This window comes from Pipra filicauda, unplaced genomic scaffold (genome assembly GCF_003945595.2).
Source record: "Pipra filicauda isolate LSUMZ 115617 unplaced genomic scaffold, ASM394559v2 scaffold137_size4652046_pilon, whole genome shotgun sequence".
NCBI lineage: Eukaryota > Metazoa > Chordata > Aves > Passeriformes > Pipridae > Pipra > Pipra filicauda.
In genome coordinates this window covers 30,084-48,584 of record NW_024103851.1, presented here as the reverse complement: position 1 = coordinate 48,584, position 18,501 = coordinate 30,084, and the positions used below count along the sequence as shown (strand labels likewise).

Genomic DNA, 18,501 nt, shown 5'->3' with positions numbered 1-18,501 from the left:
GATAACGTATATCCATCACCTAAAAATGCTTTGTTTTGCTTACCAGCCCTGAGATTGATTGCTGCGTGTAAGAGGGGCCCGATTCGGCACTCCGTTTCGTAAACCCTGCCTTCCATGGAGTTAGAGATGGTGACCGTTGTGGCTCAAGGCAGAACGTGGACATGGGTGAACCCCACCCAGGCACCTTTTCTTACTCCAATATTTTAATGTGTTGAACTACTGGCGTATTTTGACTAAGGCTGAGTGGCAGATGAATTTATTTCTGACCTGCAGATTATTCACAGTTGCCAGACTTTCTCTTGTTCATTCAGAAGGGTAAGGAATAGTACTTCATACTAAACTCACACTATGTTAAAGGATTCTAGCTCCCCTCTCTCCCTATTTATTTTCAGAACTGTTGAAAATGGAACATGCTGTTGGAAAAGCCTCTGTGCTTTTACACCAACAACCAGTTTAAAAAGCCAAGTGTTTGCATTTTGTCAACTGGATGCAATTTCTTTCTTTCCCAGGTCTGATTTATCTTTAAAACCACAATAAGCAGCATGCAAAAGGGCTACCCATCTCCCATAGCCAAGGTCCATCCCAGACACCCCTCCAGCCAATGAAAGAGCAGAATGGTGAAAAAATCAGTCCTTCCACAGAGTTCACATGGCAAAAGTATTATACATGGCTTCAGTTGCCAGAGGTACTACTGGCTGTGAATTAAAATTCAGTATCTTGGTCAGTCAACATCATGTTCAGAAAAGCAGCTGACTTAATTGTATAGAGTTTCCCTGGAAAGTGCTTCATCACTGTTTGGCTCTGTAGTAAGAGGCTATTCATCTTAACACCTGGAATCAAAGGTGCTCTGACTCCTCTCCTGCTGGTACTTAAGGAAGAATGGCACTTAACAGTATTATCTGAATTCCAGGGAGACATCATGATTTCTATAGGAAGATTAGGATGAGAATGGAATTTCTTCACTAAGGCTAAAAGAACACCTTCCAGAAAAATAGCACAATGATCCAACATTCATGGCTTGTTAAATTCACAATGGTGAAGAAAATAACCTTAGTAATCATTGCAATAGTATCCATTAAAGTATGGTAGCATATAGTTTTTCTTTTTAAGACACATCAGGTAATAGTTTGTTACTGTGGTTTATCCTGACCAGCTTGGGCAGGTTCTAAAAAGGGAACAAACACCACATGTGTGGATGCTCCAAAAATATCCGTCTCTTATTCTTCCCTTCTTCTCTCCTTCTTTTCCTCTTCCACTGAGAATAGACCAAAAAGGCCTGACCAGCCCTACCATTACATTATAACCAGGTAACACAGAAATTAATCAATTAATTTATTATTAATAGGAGCAAAATGTAAAAGCAGAACAAATTGTAGGTGTAGTACCAAGCATGCTTGTGTCCTGCTGATGTCTCCAAAAGACCCTTGTGATAAAAATGTACAGATTCTTTAGTTCTGCAAAGTCGAATATGCTAAACTGTGACTTCAAAAGGTTGAAATTTATTTCTGTCTTCTATGTTCTTTTAGCACTGTTTTTTTCTTCTGCTTTCTGCACTGCTGGATTTTAGCATCCATGAGTCATGTGATCCTTCTAGCATCAGTATGTTTTTTCTTCTGATCTCTAGCATCTCTGCCAAACAGGCCATGGTTAGACTTTCTGCATTTCGATGTGCTGGTGATGGTAGTGATGGTAGCAATGATGTCTGGGTTGACACCTCCCATTTAATTTATAGACAGAATTTTTCTGCTGCCGTTTTTTGAAAAACCACACTGCCAGTACAGCTGCAGCCAGTAACAAGCAGAGAAGAATCACAATTACTGCTATGATAGCACCCTTACTGGACTTGGGACAATCCTCTCCCTCACAGGGCTCGGAAGTGGGAACAGGCTTTTCTCCAAGGCCCTGGGTGAGATTTTCTTGCTCAGCTAATTCCTGGGATGCTGTGTCAGTAAAGATGTCTGGAGCTGGTGCAGTGGTTGCTACTTGTTCTGGGTAGGTGGTTGTTTCTTTTAGTTCTGTGTGTGGAGTGTAATCGGAGGGGCTGACCATGACAGAGGTTTCTGACATGGATGTTTTTAAGCTGGTTATGTCAAACAGTATTGTTGTACTGGGCTCCTGAGTCACAGTTTCCAGAGATGCAGCTGGATGTTCCCCTGTGGCATCATCATAACCTCTGCTCACACTGAAGTTCTCCAGACCACTTGCTGATGTAAGTGATGCTGGTGTTTCTTTAGCCCCTTCATCATCTATCCTTGTTGTTGCTGCCACAATCTGTGTTAAACCTTCCTCTGGAGCTGGGCTGCCATTTCCCGATTTTCTTACTTCAACATGATTTGGTTGGTCAGTTGTGAGGATGATGTCGTCTTCTGTTCCCATTGAACCATCAACTTTATCGCCCTCCTCTTCCTCTACTTCCTCCTCTACCACCTCTTGTGTTACTGGATAACCATCTAACCATGATTCATCAGTAATGGCAACTGCATCTATCACTGTCTTTGTATCATTAGCTGTGAGAATGGGTCCAATGGGGAAATCTTCACTGTCATAAAACATTTTGGCACCAGGTTCATCATAGACTGTCTTCCCTCCAATGTGGTTATCACCTTCAGGAAACTGTGCTTTAGTAGAATCATCTGTCTCTTTCTCCAATTCAGGTTCACTGAAAGTTTCTGATGGAAACCAAAACAAGTTTTTTTGGCTTAGAAGTGACACAGGGGACTCAGTTGGTGTTCTGCTTCCTTTTTCAGAAGTGTCTGTGTCCCGAGTAACACCTTTGGTGCTTCCAGTTCTTCCTTCCTCTGAACTTTTACTGAACGAAAGCTGTTCTTGCTCCTGCTCAATTTCTTCCTTGCCATTGCTATGTTCATTCTCAACAACAGGTATTGATCTGTCATCAGGAAAGTTATCTTCATAGTCAATGTGTGCCTCGGTTTCATCTAGAAACATTAAAAACAAACCACAGAAGCCAACATTTAATTTCTCCAGGAAAGCTCTGGGATGATTTGTTGCAAAAAGCCATGAAGAAAGGTACAATGAAGAGTGACTTTTAGACAGTATTTTTCATTCTATGTTATTGTTTATTTGAAAGGGACATGGTCCACCATAAGCTGATACTCAATATAAATTTTTTTAAAAAATCAGATAAGCGCCAACACTAACTGCTAGTATCTTACCTTTCCAGATTTAAAAATGTGTGTAAATAACTTACTGTCTGCAATTAGAGGACTTCCTTCAGTTGCTTATACTTCTCTCAAAACTTACTCTCCCTGATATGACTCTGCCAGACTTGGAAAAAGAATTTCATCACATTCAAGCAAGAAATGTGCATGGAGAGGAAGGTATAGCAAAAAGCAATCAAGTACTAATTGACAGTTAAGAAAACCCAACCCGAACTAAACTAGAAGTTTTACAGCAACTTCATCCCTTTTGAGCCAGATGACTTTAAAGGATTATATGGAGTACCTTATGTTCAAAATATCAAGGTACATATTTATCATTAAACTGCTTTTCTTCAGTTACCTTGGTGTTGCAATGTTACAACACCTGGAGCCAGAACTGTCTTTCTCATTCCATGAGAGCTCTTCAAAGCTGCCTGAGGCAGACCCCGCCACCAAAGCTGACTTTGAGTTCTGCTTGTTTTCATCTGAAGAACTTAAATCCAATACTTAAAGCCTAACTCCTAGGTATCATGATAATACTGTCTGTAAGCAACTCTCAGGCTTCTAATTTTAAGAAATGAAATGTTACCAAAGAAAGGAAAAAAACAAAATCAAACTGGTAAAAAACACCTCAGAGTGTAACAGAGGAGTGGACTCATTGCAAAGTTTGAGTTTAATTTAGCAATACTCCCCATGTCTCAACAGACCTAGCACTCAAAGCAAAATAGGCTTGACTTAAAGCATGAAGCTAAATGTTTGAATTTGAATGAAATAATGCATTGTAATTTATATTTCTTCCACTCTTCTAAAAGCTTAGCTCAATGAAACATTTTCCAAACTGGACAGGATGGTTGATTTTCAGCTCACACAAGTTTTACTCCTTAGAAAGTTGATGTAATTGCTGAGATTTATGCTGGCATTAAAAGTCATAGAAAACAGTGCCTTGGGATATGGAAAATAAAACAAACTGAATCATGGTGAGAATTTTTCTTTTTAAGAGAGTGTTTAGTCTTTCATGAAGACATTGAAGCAATAGACCAGGCATGGCACAGGAAACAAGAAATTAATAGGAGAATCTGTATTACAGATCAATGCATTCATAAAGCCTTATCTTTTTTTTGCCTTTTTACACTCAACCAATTTTGCATTACATTTTCATCTGGGGCCCACCTCAATTCCCGCCTGAGTCACATTCTCCTTGGAGACTGCTTCCCAGACTTCTGGCAGAACCATATTTGGTCTACTCTTAAAAAAGATTAGAAATATTGTCAAACCAGTCTGACCAAAAACACTTAGCAGTGATACAGCTCCCACCAGCTCACTTTTTGCCAGAACAGCTTAAGCCAGGTGCCAAAACAGAATGAGCATTAACAAAAGGTATTTTCCTTGGAATAGCATCTGGGTCTACCAGAAATCAAAGCAGTTATGCTGAGGAAACCAAAATGTGTGACAAAATGTGCAGAGAGTTAATACCTCTGTGAAAGCTATCGTCCTGTAGAGCAGGTCTTCTCATCTCACAAGAAGGGTTTTGGGGGAAACCTGCACATGATAAAGCAGTGCCAACAATTGACCTCTCTCTCTCCTGTTCCCAGTGTCCTCATCTGCTTATGTAATCCTCTAGATCCTCTCCATCTTCTCCAAAGCAGAAAAGACTTCTGTCTGGTGCAAGGGTAACTTAACAATCAGGGGAATACAACTCTTGGAGTGGAAAGCTTCCTGGTAGGACTCTCACTTTTCTAGTTAATCCTAAAATCTTTTCCAATAGTTTTTCAGAATTTTGTAAATGAATGGAGACTAACTCTGAATACTGAAGCATTTTAGCAACATGTTCATGAAGCTCTGCATGGCACTGGCCATTGCTATGTTGCACTTCTACTAGCCATCAAACGTTAGCCTCATTTTGTCCCTTGTCTTGCTTTCCCTTAAGAACTTTTCTACCTGGATGGCACTCTCTTTGCATGGAAGTGGTGTCTCAAACCATTTTGTTGTCCGTCCAGACTCCTGCTAGAAGTTGATATCTGGCATGCCTGCTTCACTAAAGTCCAGTTTCTCTCAGGACAGCCCATAGGTGTCTGTTGCATGTATATGAACTGGAAGATCGTAATGTGAGAAGTCACCATTTACCAGCTGTTATAGTCATTGTTTTCTTTTTTGAGATGCATCATCACACCAGTCTGTCTTCACTTGTCTGTCTCTTGTACCTCTATTTTTCCACTCATTTACTTTTCAGACTGCAGTAATTCAGCTGAGGTTGAAACATGAATTTTTATGTTATGGTGTTCTAGAGCACGTTCACGCATCCATGAAAAAAATTACATCCACATGCTTGTGTTGTTTCCTCCAGACCTATTATTTAGTTAGCAGTATGAACGAGCAGCTAGTATTCATTATGTACTGGTCAATGAGATGACCAGTATGAGCCGTACTCATTCACCAACGAGTATGGATCACTGTGAATGCTTAACAACTGCAGTAACATGCTTTTTATAAATTTGAAGCTCTTTCTCTTTAGTGCCTCTCCGGCCATATAGTTTCAGCCTATGGAGGCACACCAGGAAAAAGCATGTGCTCCTAAGAAAATACAAGTCCTCAGTCTATCAGAACATATTAAAGATTTGTTGAAACATCGATCAAGTCTCCATCAAACCTGCTGTCTTTGGGCCTGATCCTGCCTACAGAGAAATGAATTGATGCTTTCTTAATGCTGAGCTGAGGAAAGAAAAGGCCCATTGTAGTCTAAAGGGAGCCTGAGATTGGAGCTCATTATGCACTGCTCGTCACTGCATAAGGGAGTCTTGTTCCTTCTGACAATTAGATTGTGGTCCAAGTTGTAAAGCTGCTATAACATATTTTCATATGCAATCTCACGTATTTCTATAGTTTATAGCAAAGACTACCAACATAACTAATGTTAGCTTACAGGATGCCAGAATGAAAGCAGCTATTGAGCTCTCTAACCATCAAAGGAAATACAGACCCCCTTACTCTGAAGCTTTGATTTATATGATCCTGGATTGATTTACACAGTAACAATACCCTGTTCTTTCTTCTGGGCCTCTGACCTTCAAACGGGTCTTGGACTTAGTATTTAGTGATTTTGTGTTACCACGACAGTCTGTTAAGGTTCACTGTGAGCTTGATTTTCAAGAACAGATTGCACAATTTTTACACTTCTTTTTGCTCACCTCCTTGGCATTTCTTGAACTTTTGAGCTCCCTGAATCTTAGTGTTGGTACTGAAGAGCAACAACCAAAGTAGATTCAGCTCCACCTCTTATCCAAATAGTTGTAACCATTATTTATATCCCTTTCTAAAACAGCTAGTAACTGATTTAAAAGTGATTGCATCTTCCTTTCTACCTAGGCAGGTCTGGTTTTAAGAAGAGCTAGCACTAAAATTAATTTATCCAAGACCAGAATCTTTCTGTATTTGGTCATTGTTACATCTTACCCCTACCCTCCTCTGGCAGACTCAAGGATCAGTGAGTTTTACCCAATGTCTAAGGGATTACTGAGGCTAAAATGAACCTTTTACAGCAACAGATGCTGCAATGACATACTACCAAAGACATGAAGCTCAATTAAAAGGTAAAATCCTTTTAAACATTTTTGGGAGGCAACCGTCCTTAAGAGCTTTCATCTACTTCAATTTTTGATCCAAATGTGAAAACAGTGACCAAACATAGAGACAGGCAAATACAAAGAACTTGGTTTTCCAAGCTTGGATCAGTTTAATTTTTCTTCTAGATAGCATATTGGCATCCAAGCTCTATTTTGAGTGTTGCTATTTTGGACAACCATAAAGTGCACTGCATATTTTGTGGATGTATTTTTGGAGTACAGGAAATTGAAACTTGATTCTATGTAGACCATCATTATAAACATTTCTACTCTATAAAAACATCTTTATTCTAAGAATCTCAAAGTAACTACAGCAAGCATTAACAAGACAGCATCTGTTTTAAGGGTGGGAAGGAAAAGAGCATGTAGACCAATTTGCCCAAGATCAGTCGGATTTGTGAACTACAGCATCTCAATGAATTATCCATTTGACTTGGGTCAGGCACACAAACACACTTTTGTCGAGTCAACCAGAGTATGTTAGACAGATATTGCGTTGCTTTTTGTCTTTTGCAATAACTACAAGAAGGAGGATAAATTTTATTCCAGCAGAAAGCCTGTTAATATAAATAAATAACCCATCAATTTTTTTTTCTAATTCCATTTGGCAGAATCAGTTCATGCCAGATCGATGCTTTACATTAATCTAATACAACTGCTCACTGACAGGCCTGAAAAGGGAACTGAAGTTTGTCATAAGAAATGTTTTGACAGGCCGTGGAGATATTTTTTCCTGATTTTATTTTTCTGTCACAACTCTTCCTTTGCACTTTCAGAATAAAAAAATAAAAAGCATTCCCAAAGAAGATAGAAAGCCAAAGACATTTTGTTTGATTCTCTTAATTTGAAAAAAAAAAAAACAAAACACCAAAAAAACCCCACCAAACCAAGACATAAAAAGAAATGGTGCTGGTCAGTTGTGCTTACAGACCACATGAATGTGAATCAACTCAGAAAACAACGTTTGAAGTAATGAGAATAAGCAAAGTAATGAGAACCAGGCAAAATGACTGGGAGTTGTAGATAAAACTTTCAGAGATGGTCAGAGTTAGCCAAATCCAAGTCTGAACACACTAGGCAACTATCCAAGTGTTGACACTGGAGAGATTCCTTCGATGTGCAGAAGAAAGGAACCCTTCTGCCACAAGCATATAGCTGGAAAAACCCAAAGCAGCCCAGAGAAAAGGATAAATAGATTATATTCTTTTGAGCCAGTTTTAGGGCAGAGATGGGTCAGGATTTCCAACTTTATCATCTGCCTTCTCTTTGAGGAAGCAACTCTTGGGGATGCAGCCTAATGCAATGCAGCCTAATGCAATGCAGCCCTGACCTCCCTCACAGAAGTGTTTGTGTTAATGCTTCTGATATTGAACCTGTAGTTCATTTTGGGAAAAAAATTCATGTCATTTAGCAATGGTCACTTTAGTCTCTGTGCCTGCAGGACAGCCACGGCACGGTATGTATACATCTGCTTTCAGACCTTACTACAATGCCAGTCTTCAGGATACGAAACAAATGCATTATTTCCACAAAAATAGAAAAATAATAAACTACAAAACTCATGTATTTCCCTGTTCTCTGCTTAAGGTTGCCTTGTTGGGTTGAATATCCTTGTGTTTTCAGCTAGAACACAGCATCTTTTCATGATGAGGAATTACAGGGAACACTAACTGTACAGAGCCACTTTTTTTCTTAAAAAGCATCTTGATTGAAAATTACAGTCTATTATCTGTTGTGCACAATGTACATTAAAGCTATTTGTAATGTACTGTTTTCTTAACTTCCAACATAGTTTACTGTATCAAAAATCCACTTAATATAACCCCAAAATAATTTTGTTCAGTTATGCCCATAGTCAAGTTTTGCCATGTATTTTGGGTTATATGTGTATTGATGCATAATTTTTTTTTCATTGAATTTACAAATCTGCCAACTGTATGGCCATACACTTGCATCCTGGGTGCCAGAATGGACTGTATCTCTTCTTACTGGATCAAAACAGAGAGGAGAGACGATATAAAGTGACTTCAAAGAACACTTGAGGGCTATATTTAGACACTGCTGTGATGACAGTTCTTTGACTCTCTATTTGCTCTGGGTGAACAACTGGGAGGGTAAAGCAGGCCCAGTGTTTTTACACAAACAAGAAAAACATGAAATTATTGTGGTTTAGTCTGATATTCTGCCTGGACAGCTGGGCATTATAATGCAGAAGGTACCAACTAGAACTATGATACACAGGTATGGCATCCACAAATCTCAGAAAGTTTTGTGAAATTAGATAAATGTCATCACTCTTTCACAGGTGAGGTGGAGCAAGCAGCAGAGAGCAGTATAGTGACTTTTCCACAGTCTCAGAGACAGTGAAAGATATAGGAACAGGCTTATATCTCTCAATCCTCTGATGGTGGTTTTCTCCCGGTGGTCCCACCGTGTTGGTGTAAGAGCATCAGGAACACTTCACGTTTCCAGTTGCTCACCCAGCGCAGATGCAGAGCAAGGGAACTGTATCATCTTACCAGCCTCTAAACATAGCACTTAAATGTTCATTGAGGAGGATTCACAAACATCTTTCCACTGTTGTCAGCTGGTTAGGACAGTAGTCCAGTCTGCCAACAGGGATATAAATTCTCTGTTAAGTCCCATAATTAACCTTCATGATAGGAAGGTGCTCTCTTGCCTCAAAGCACTTACAAAGCAGTGTGCATGCTGAATTCTGGAGTACTTAATAATTATTCTTCTCTCTCCTATGACCCCAAAATATCAGTCAACTGTAAATCAGGTTTCTTTTAATTAAATTCCTTTCTTTTTTTTGCTGTTCTTTTTCATTGAATTCTTACTTTTTAAAAAATAATGAACCCTACACACATTTCAGTCTTCCTGTAAAGTATTTTTTCTTAAAAATTTGTAATCAGGAAGATTAAATATATTAATTGAACACTTATTGTATTTTTTATCCCAGGTCCTTAAAGTGTTTGAAAAACAATAATTAGAGGAAACCCTTCAGCATGAAGTCTACACTGAAACAATTTAAAAAATCATAATCCACAATATCACATCTGCCTCAAGTTTCATTGTTGATATTTGTGACTTTACAGCCACACTTTCTTATTTCTTTTAAAAATATTTTTCTCTCCCCTGTGGCTCCCCTGTGTGAAAGGCTCAGGCAGAACACGGGAAATAGACCATTTATCCAGAGGAAACAGTGAAACACACACTATTCAAATGGCCTGATTCTTTCCCTTCCTTACTTTGATGTAATACAGTTTTATTTCTGTGTGTGGTGAAGTTAGCGTTTCCACTAATCTCAGTGAAGGAAAAAGAAGTATCAATTTGGTGCAGATTACAGGAGATTCAGACCCACTAGGTTAGTTGAAGATGTTCCTGCTCATTGCAGGAGTGTTGGACTAGACGACCTTTAAAGGTCCTTTCCAACCCAAACAGTTCTATGATTCTGTATTCTATGATCAGATGTAGATACTCTTTTTTTCTGTCTTTCCCTTCATGCTCCTCCTCTATGCCCTGCAATATTTTGCATAATCATCTGAACTACTGTTTGTAAGAACAGTTTCAGAAGCTGAAGTAGTTCAGAAAAATGTTGGTTCTTTTATTTTGGGGTTTTTCTTATATCTCTGCCATTTGGATGGGTTTGAAAGTCTGGTTCCCAGGTGCACAGACATGACCTATTTCTGCTAAGAACAAGTTTGACCTTTTCTCATGATTATCCATTGCCTGATGGTATATATTCATAAGTAAAAATAACTCTTTGCAAGCCCCTGGGCATTAAGGAATATATGGGTTCTGAAACTGATATGCTAACTTCAGCCCATATAGATAGCTCAGCTACCCAATGGCTGCCCAGTCCTTTGCCTAAAATTTATCTGTTTTGCTAGAAATAATATCTTAAAACTGTGATTTCTCCCTGAAAAAAATAGTAAGATACTCTGATGATTATTCTTAAATATTGGAAAAAACGGTGAGATTATGCACTGAGCAGGGTAACAAGGGAAAGCAGAATTCACATTACACCCACACCTGAACTCGTGGTACTATTTAGCTTATGTTTAAACATGGATGAAGTTAAAAGCTTACTGAAGAATAACTAAAGGTGGATCTTATTGGGGATTTAAATTAAGAAAATATCATTCTTTTAATTTCCCAGAACTTTTACATTTTGCTTGGGGTTTTGGTTCGGTTGGGGGTTTTTTGTTTGTTTGTTTTGGTTTTCGTTTGGTTTTTTTTTTGGTTCTGGGGTTTTTTTTGTTTTTTTTGGTTTGGGTTAGATTTATTTTGAAATTTTTCGTTTGTTTTGTTTTTTCAATAAAAATCTGTTTTCTTGAGTCAAGTCATTTGATAAAAAAATCCACTTTCATTCCTTTTAATGGAATAAATATCTGGGCAGCTACTATTGTGTTTGTAGACAAAAACTTGGGTACAAGTTAAGAATTGTTCACCTTTTTATTGGGGCAAATTAAAAAATTATACACTTTTTTAAAAAACTTTTCTGTCTCACTGCTTAGCTATAACACAAAATGCATTTCTGCCACTCTGTCACAGATGACTTCTATGGCACAGGTAGGTCTCTTAACTTACATAAGTCTTTAATTTTCCCAGACTAACAAAAGGAAGCAGCATTTATCATATGTGTGAGGCCAGAGGTTCAAAAGGAGTAAAGCTAAAGGAAAGGGCTAGTAAAAGCTCAGATCATCCCATCTAGCTTCTTACAGGGTTGTGGAAATAGTCAAGAACTTAAAAGGTTTTTTTATATTGAACGGATTCTGCTGCCCAGAAAGAACTTTCATGCTCATATAAGTATGAATAAGTTATCCTTTCCTGTGGTTTATTGGAGATGTCTACCAATGGGATTATAGAACCCTTGTTGGGCCAGATAAGGCATTGACCTTCCCAGGGACTGCCCAGGACACACCCCCGCGAGCACGGAACAATCTTGCTTAGGCTGATGGGAGGATGTGACCTCCTGGAGGGATGCTCCCTGTGTTGGGTGAGCTTACCTTTGACACAGGCCTGGACCTGCCCGTACCACTCCCCGCAGCTGTCACAGAGTAGCGTGAACGCTGTCTCCTTGTTGCCCATGATGTACCCCTGGGCACAAACATACAGCAGCTCATCCCCCATTTCAAAGCCAGTGTGGCCATGCAGGATGGTGTGGGGGAAAGATGGTGGGTCCCCACAGGGCTTGTCTGAAAGGTAAAAAGAGACGAGATTGTAGAGACCTTACAACAGTCTTTTAATACGGTGCTAACAGCAGTGCTGAAAGAGTTATCCTGAGGATAAACTTATACATGTCCACAGAAATCTCATCTGTTTAATGCTCTTATGCTCCTTCACAACTATTTTCAGCTGTATTTGAGGAGGTATGTATTGGGCTATAACTGTGATGCAATAACCTTAAAAAGGCTTTTGTTTGGAAGCTGAAAAAGTGACCTCCAAGACTGTGCTCCTAAACATGTAGAAGGAGAAACATCTTCAGAGAGCACCCTTGCTATTTTGCAGGAGTCCACTTTTAGGGCATCATCAGCAACAGTTCAATTGACACCAGTTCATGTCTGGTGTTTTCAATGGGCAATAGTTTTGACAGAAAAGCTTTTCTCAGTCTCCTTTCTGCAAAAGCTCAGGCTTTCCTGCTTTTGCCCTGGGGACATTCTGCAAAATCCTTCTGAGTCTCAGCTGCTGCTTTTCCCATCATCTACCCTCTTCTGACCCAAGCATAGGTAAATACATGCTTGTTTAGAAATATGATGTATTTATGTTGCCAGCTGTTTACCTTGTAGTGAAATGAAAATCCTACAATAAACATCCACCCTCTGTGAAAGTTCCTTTGGATCAGGCTTTCAGAAATCATCTGATAGACCTGACTAACCACTTCTCAACTAGGTATGCTGAAAAAAAGCTGCCACTAATATAAGGGACATGCTACTGAAGTCAAAGCTTTGAAGTCTGTTCTCTATACTGTGCACTCACACACATACATATAAATATATAAATATATAAATATATAAATATATAAATATATAAATATATAAATATATAAATATATAAATATATAAATATATATATATATATATATATACTGTCTAACACCTTCAGAACTTAGTGGGAGTCATGCACACACACTGACAGAAAAAAACAAGCTGTTGAGGCTGCACAAAGCTCAGTCTATGAACAGTCTTATGGAGGTTTGGCATCTGAGGAAGTGAGGCGCAGTTAGCAGCTAATGCCTTTCCTGTGAACTGGTCAGATGAACAGAGATTGATGTGGATGAAAGGAATAAAAAATTATTTTACTGCTTCATAGGAAGGCTACAGAGCCCTGCATTTCATGTACTTTATTTATATAGCTACCTCTATTGGTACGAATGGGAGCTGTGTGTCTGCTCTGAGGGAAGTATTGATCCCAAAGTTGCATGGGACAATTATACATCAGAGGATACCTCAGAGAGTATTCTTATCTACAAAGCCTTGCTTCTTGATCCTGTGGCCAGAGGAAGCATAAAAGTAACACATTAGTTAACTATGGCAAACACATTCAAAAATCACATTATAACCTTCCAGGAAAGAAGAAAGGTGGAGGGATCTTTACAGTAAAATTTGACAACAGACATGGTAACAGGATTATGAGAGCCTGAAAGAGAGATCTGGCTGGTGTCAAATAGAAAGAAAAGTAGAGATTTTAAAGACGTTCACAGACCAGCACTCTGTGGGGAACTTTTGACTCTCTTGTGACTTTGTAAAGTCATGCCTTTGCTGCAGAGCATATTGAATGGCAGCATGGACAAGCTTAAGTGAAAGCTGATATCTTGCAAAGACAAACTCAAGTTCCTACATCCATTTTGCTGCTGTCCTCTCCTGTGTAAGATGTACAGGAATTTTCTGGGTTACAGCATCTTATGGTTCCTCATCCTGCTGCAGTCTTGGTTGCTATGACAATTCCTGCTCATCCTTTTGCCAAACATGTTCTTTCTGGTACATGTACAGAAGTGACACTGGCACAGCAACTCATCAAACTGAGCCACTTCTGGGGACAGGCTTCAGGTTTTTGTCTGCAGCCTTTGTACTAGGAGCTGGAAGAGCACGGGCTTATTTGTAACAACAATCTGTGCTCAGTGCGGCATTTGGGCCATTTTCTTGCTGGAAGAGAGGAGGCAGATCTAGGCCACAAAGCGTGACAGAGGGTGTGTTGGCAGCAGCTTGTCATGTAGAGGAACAGTGGTGCTCTTTGTTAAGGCAACCACAGGGGTTGCCTGGAGTGGTGATGCTGGTAGATGAGGACTGGGCTCCTCTAGTGCTGAACTCTCGATCTGGAGCTCTGATTTTCCCCTCATCTATCCTCCCATAAACCAGCATGATTTCTCAGTGCTTGCTAAAAAATTAGCGCACTGCATGGTTCCCAGTAGAAGAGCATGATCTTCTTGATACTTGAGGGCCACCCAAGAGGTCCCATGCTCTGCCTGCTTGTGTCCGAGATCACATCTCAAACCTGGGAATTTGGCATTGGTTTCTGGACATCATGACCCTTCCTGAGTTTTCTATGTATTGACACTGAGGTCAATCACATAACACAGCTCCATATGTTGATAACTGACCTCTGGTAAACAAGAGTGGATTGGGCTACAGAGCAAGACAGGACAGCACAGCACAGATATAAGAAAATTAGTTAAAGTACACAGAAGATCCTCCTGTCAGCAGTTTGGCACAGACTGTCTCCTTGAGTGAAAACCACTGCTACAGTCAAGAAAGACCTTAATATACATGTGTAGAAATCAGGACAGAGTCAACATATGAAAAATGATAGGGAATAAGTAGCAGAGCAAAGATGTAAGTGTTGAGCAAAAATATGTTAGGGTTAGTAATGGCTCTGGTTACAGACCTCTTAGAGACTCATTAACTATTTTTTACATGGGACTGAAGAGGCCTCCTGTTAATTGAGTTACCATATTCAGTCAATTACTGTTTTTTAGGAAAAATGGCTCCTCAGAATACTGGCTTTAACTCCAAATCTTGTGTGGAAAGGAGTTTGTGACAAGTGATATCTGGCAAAGAGTTGACACACGTCACTTTAAGAACACAGCACCTCTCCTCCCCTACCTGGATTCCTCCAGAAGCATCTTTACTTGAATTACAACCTCCCATTAGTTTGTAAAGACTCTTTTTGAGATGTCTTGATAGAACGCTGCCTACAGAAAGGGCAGCCTAAGACCAGTGCAGAAAAAATCAACATGAAAAAGACGCAGACTTCAGCTTCCATATCACCTGGCAGAACTGGGAATTTACTGGAATCTGTTTATCTGCAGTCGCTACTTTAATTCTGTACCACGCTCTGAAAGGTGACGTGAGACATCTGCTTTGACATAAAGCATCCCCTGTTACAACCCTTCAATTCAGTAGAGTTTTTCCAGAGAGACCACTGGAATTTGTAGGATGTCATCTCGTCATTAAGAAATTAGAAAACACAACTCTTAACAGTCAGGCCTGTGAAAGAGATGAGTGAAGATGTTTGTTTTCCTTCTTGATTGCCGAGACCTGAAAGTATATGGAATTTTTCTATTTGGATAAAAGTACTGCGAAAATAGAGTACAAAAAACCAAACCTCAATTATAGCCAATGTAAGTGTTGCTTGTAAGCCACCAATGTTGGGATGCCAATACCTCTTATGTTGATAGGACTCGTAAGACTTTATTAGTTTAAATGACATCACCACGTAGGTGGGAATTCACTGTCAGCTATATGCGAAGCTGGAAAAAAGAAAGCTGTAGTACTAAAAAAATGAAAAATTTTATATCCACAGCAAAGCATGACAAATACAAAGAAATAGTTCAAATATTACACAAAGCAAACTGCAGTTTGATTGCTCCTGTAAAGTACATTTAATATATTTTCTGTAAAGAACACACTATTTTCTTTTTTTATACTGTTGAAAAAGGCAAACTGAAATATGTATGTAAACCATCAAGCTTCGATGGATATCTGGAGCCAGGAGTCATGTTTAAAAAAGTTTGATTTGCATTTATGCTGTACTGTACTACAAGTTGCTGCCTGTTTAGTTTTCCTGTGGTGGCAGCAAATCAAAGCCTTATGGAACAGAGATCTTACTTGTTGCCTGTAAATATCAGTGGGTGACTGAAAGAAAGAACCAGCAAAACTTGGGAGCTATTAACCAAAAGATCTTTCCTTTGCTGCATAAAAAAAAATAAGAAAGAGAACCAAAAGTATTATATACATATGAAATTGAACGGTGTGTGGTATAACAAAAAAAAAATAAGACAGGCAGGAAAAATTCCAGCTTTCTAGTTTTCTTGCCTTATCTACTTTATACTTTGAGGCATTTTCTTACGAGCTTTGCTAGAGAATAAATACACACTCTGTGTTACAGATCTGACTTTATGTGTGATGATGCATATTCAGAATAGGCAGAATCTAATATACTTTTAGGTATATTTTGGCACTCAGGGCTAAGAGAGAAACTTCTGATCTCAGCACATCCTGAGCTGTTACAGAGTTGTCTTGCTGACTCTAGTGGCTTCATAAAACATCACTTTACAGGAAATCAAGAAGACACATTTCTCTGTACTGTGAAAACTGCAGCTATTCTCACAACATTCATAAAATATTACAGCTACATCTTTCCTTGTCAAACACAACCCTTAGTACCAATTCCATGTAAAACAACTCTTAGCCTCAAAGGTTCTTGTGATTCTTCTGTGTATACGGAACAAAAACCATTTCAGAAACAAAACCAAAAAAAAGTCTCTCTCTCTTCAGGATTTTTATTTTCCTGATGTTGAAAGTACACCCAGAGCTCTTGCTAGCACCTGACCACTGCCCCTGCTGTTGGGGCATGCTGAGGTGTGTGCTTAAGGAATTTGACTGAACTCATTTGCATGCTAAATGTTAATTGAGTCAAGGTCAATTATAAATCAAGGCCTAAGAAGGAAATTTTTGTAATGGTCTGTACTAGAAGTTTCATGGTGGTTCGAGATGCCCTTTGCACAATCCTAAGAACTGCAAATAGAGTTTGAAGAGCTACTATCATCAACTGAAGAAGAGAAAGCTAATATGACTCTTCCCTCTGTCCATTCTCAACCAACCAATCTCAACTCAGCCAAGTCTGACAAAGAAGGAAAGCTGCTGAGTGTCTGCTCATTGTGGTGAGATGAGTTTAAAAGAGGAAAGAGCCAAAGCCAGGTGTCTTTTCCATCGGGATGGGCACATGTAGGACTCAGCTCTTACTGTTCCCACATGCAGTTCTGGCCCACTGATTAACAAACCAGCATGTTCATATCTCCAAGGCAGCCACAGCACAGCACCCCTCTGCCCAGCCAGCCGTTCCCAGACCCAGCAAGGAGCTGAGAGTGCCCTGAGGGTGGGGAGATGATGGGTAGAGGGTGAGGTTGAGAAACACTGGAGAAACAACCAGATGAATTTCATATGGGACTGCAGATTATTGGTTGGATGAATATAGAAGAAATTAAAGGGCTGGAAGAAATTAATATGGGGACATAGGTCTCGGTGTAAGAAACCCAGGATTTATCAGTTTCAACAGCGTAAAACAACTTGCCTTTTGTATTTACTACTAACGTATTTCTGTATTAAAATTGAAATTGTAGTGCTTAAAAGTGATGCCCAGTTTTCTAAAAGAAAAAAATATTCATGAGGTTTCATGAATGAACAACTCATTAATCCAGACTTAGATGTGTAGTTATGAGCCACATGTACAAAACATCAAAACAGATATGCTATGTGTGAGGTTGTGGCACAGGGTTTGCTGTTGCTGCTTCTTACTGGGCATTTGCTAAAACTAGAAGTGGCATCCTTGAGGTGTAGGATATTATTTCATTGGTCAACAGCTCTGTGCTGGCTTGTGTGTCACTGTGTGTTATACTTGCATGTTAAAGCTATTTCCTTTCTGGACTTTGCTCTTTCCATACCAGCTACAAACTAGGCTCTGCCACACAACTTCTCTTAAGCCTTTCCATTCAAACATTGGCTCTGCATCCCAAATTTTTTCTATTTTCAAAGAAGAGGGAACCTTACAGTCATCCAGAAATGTTTCTGTGTATAAGAAATGCTTGGTGAGTGCATTGGAACGATCATCCCATTCTGCCATCAGAAAATTCCCTGCCTTGTACAAAACAAATTGTTAAAAAAAATGGTTGTTCTTTGTAAATGACCTGAATTTTCCCTGAATTTTAACTATGCAGTTTCCGAGTCCTATGTAGTACTCCTTTGCAGCATAACCTTGTCTGTTATGTTCTTATCTTCATCTTTACAACCCCGTTACCATGAGCAGTAACTAAATGCAAAAGGTAAACACAGCTCCTTCTCTCAGATCCAGCATCTACGTGTAAGCTCAGATGGAGCAGGTTGGGACAGACAGGGGAGCACAAGGGCACAATGGAACAATAGTGGCCAGAGCAATGATTTCAGCATCCCACAGCTGTCCCACCCACTGCAAGGTTTTTCTCGAGGGGGGAATGATGACAAAAGAGAGATTTGAAGGAAGACAATGAGAGAGTTTTGCAGATGTTTACAGGGAGCTGCTCCTATATGTGAGGAGCAGCATGGAAGAAAGCACAAAGGTGCTTGTGTGACAACATTAGCAACTGGGTGACAGAGCTGGCATTGCTCACAGCCGCACGGAGCCTGGATTTGATATCACAAGGCTTATTTGAGAGGATGGTCAAACTCTACTAAAATCGCTCTTTC

At 39.4% G+C, this 18,501-nt stretch overlaps 1 protein-coding gene across 1 annotated transcript in view; it reads right to left on the bottom strand.

Annotated features, from left to right (window-relative positions):
- Positions 1–1,302: 1,302 nt before the first annotated feature.
- SUSD5 (sushi domain containing 5) overlaps positions 1,303–18,501 on the bottom strand; it is a 40,338-nt gene continuing 23,139 nt past the window's right edge. Inside the window, exons 4-5 of the mRNA XM_027729164.2 lie at positions 11,791–11,979; positions 1,303–2,936 (exon numbers count right to left, since the gene is read on the bottom strand). Of these exons, the coding sequence (XP_027584965.1) occupies positions 1,648–2,936; positions 11,791–11,979 (1,478 nt within the window). The 3' untranslated portion in view covers positions 1,303–1,647. The remainder of the gene's footprint in view (positions 2,937–11,790; positions 11,980–18,501) is intronic.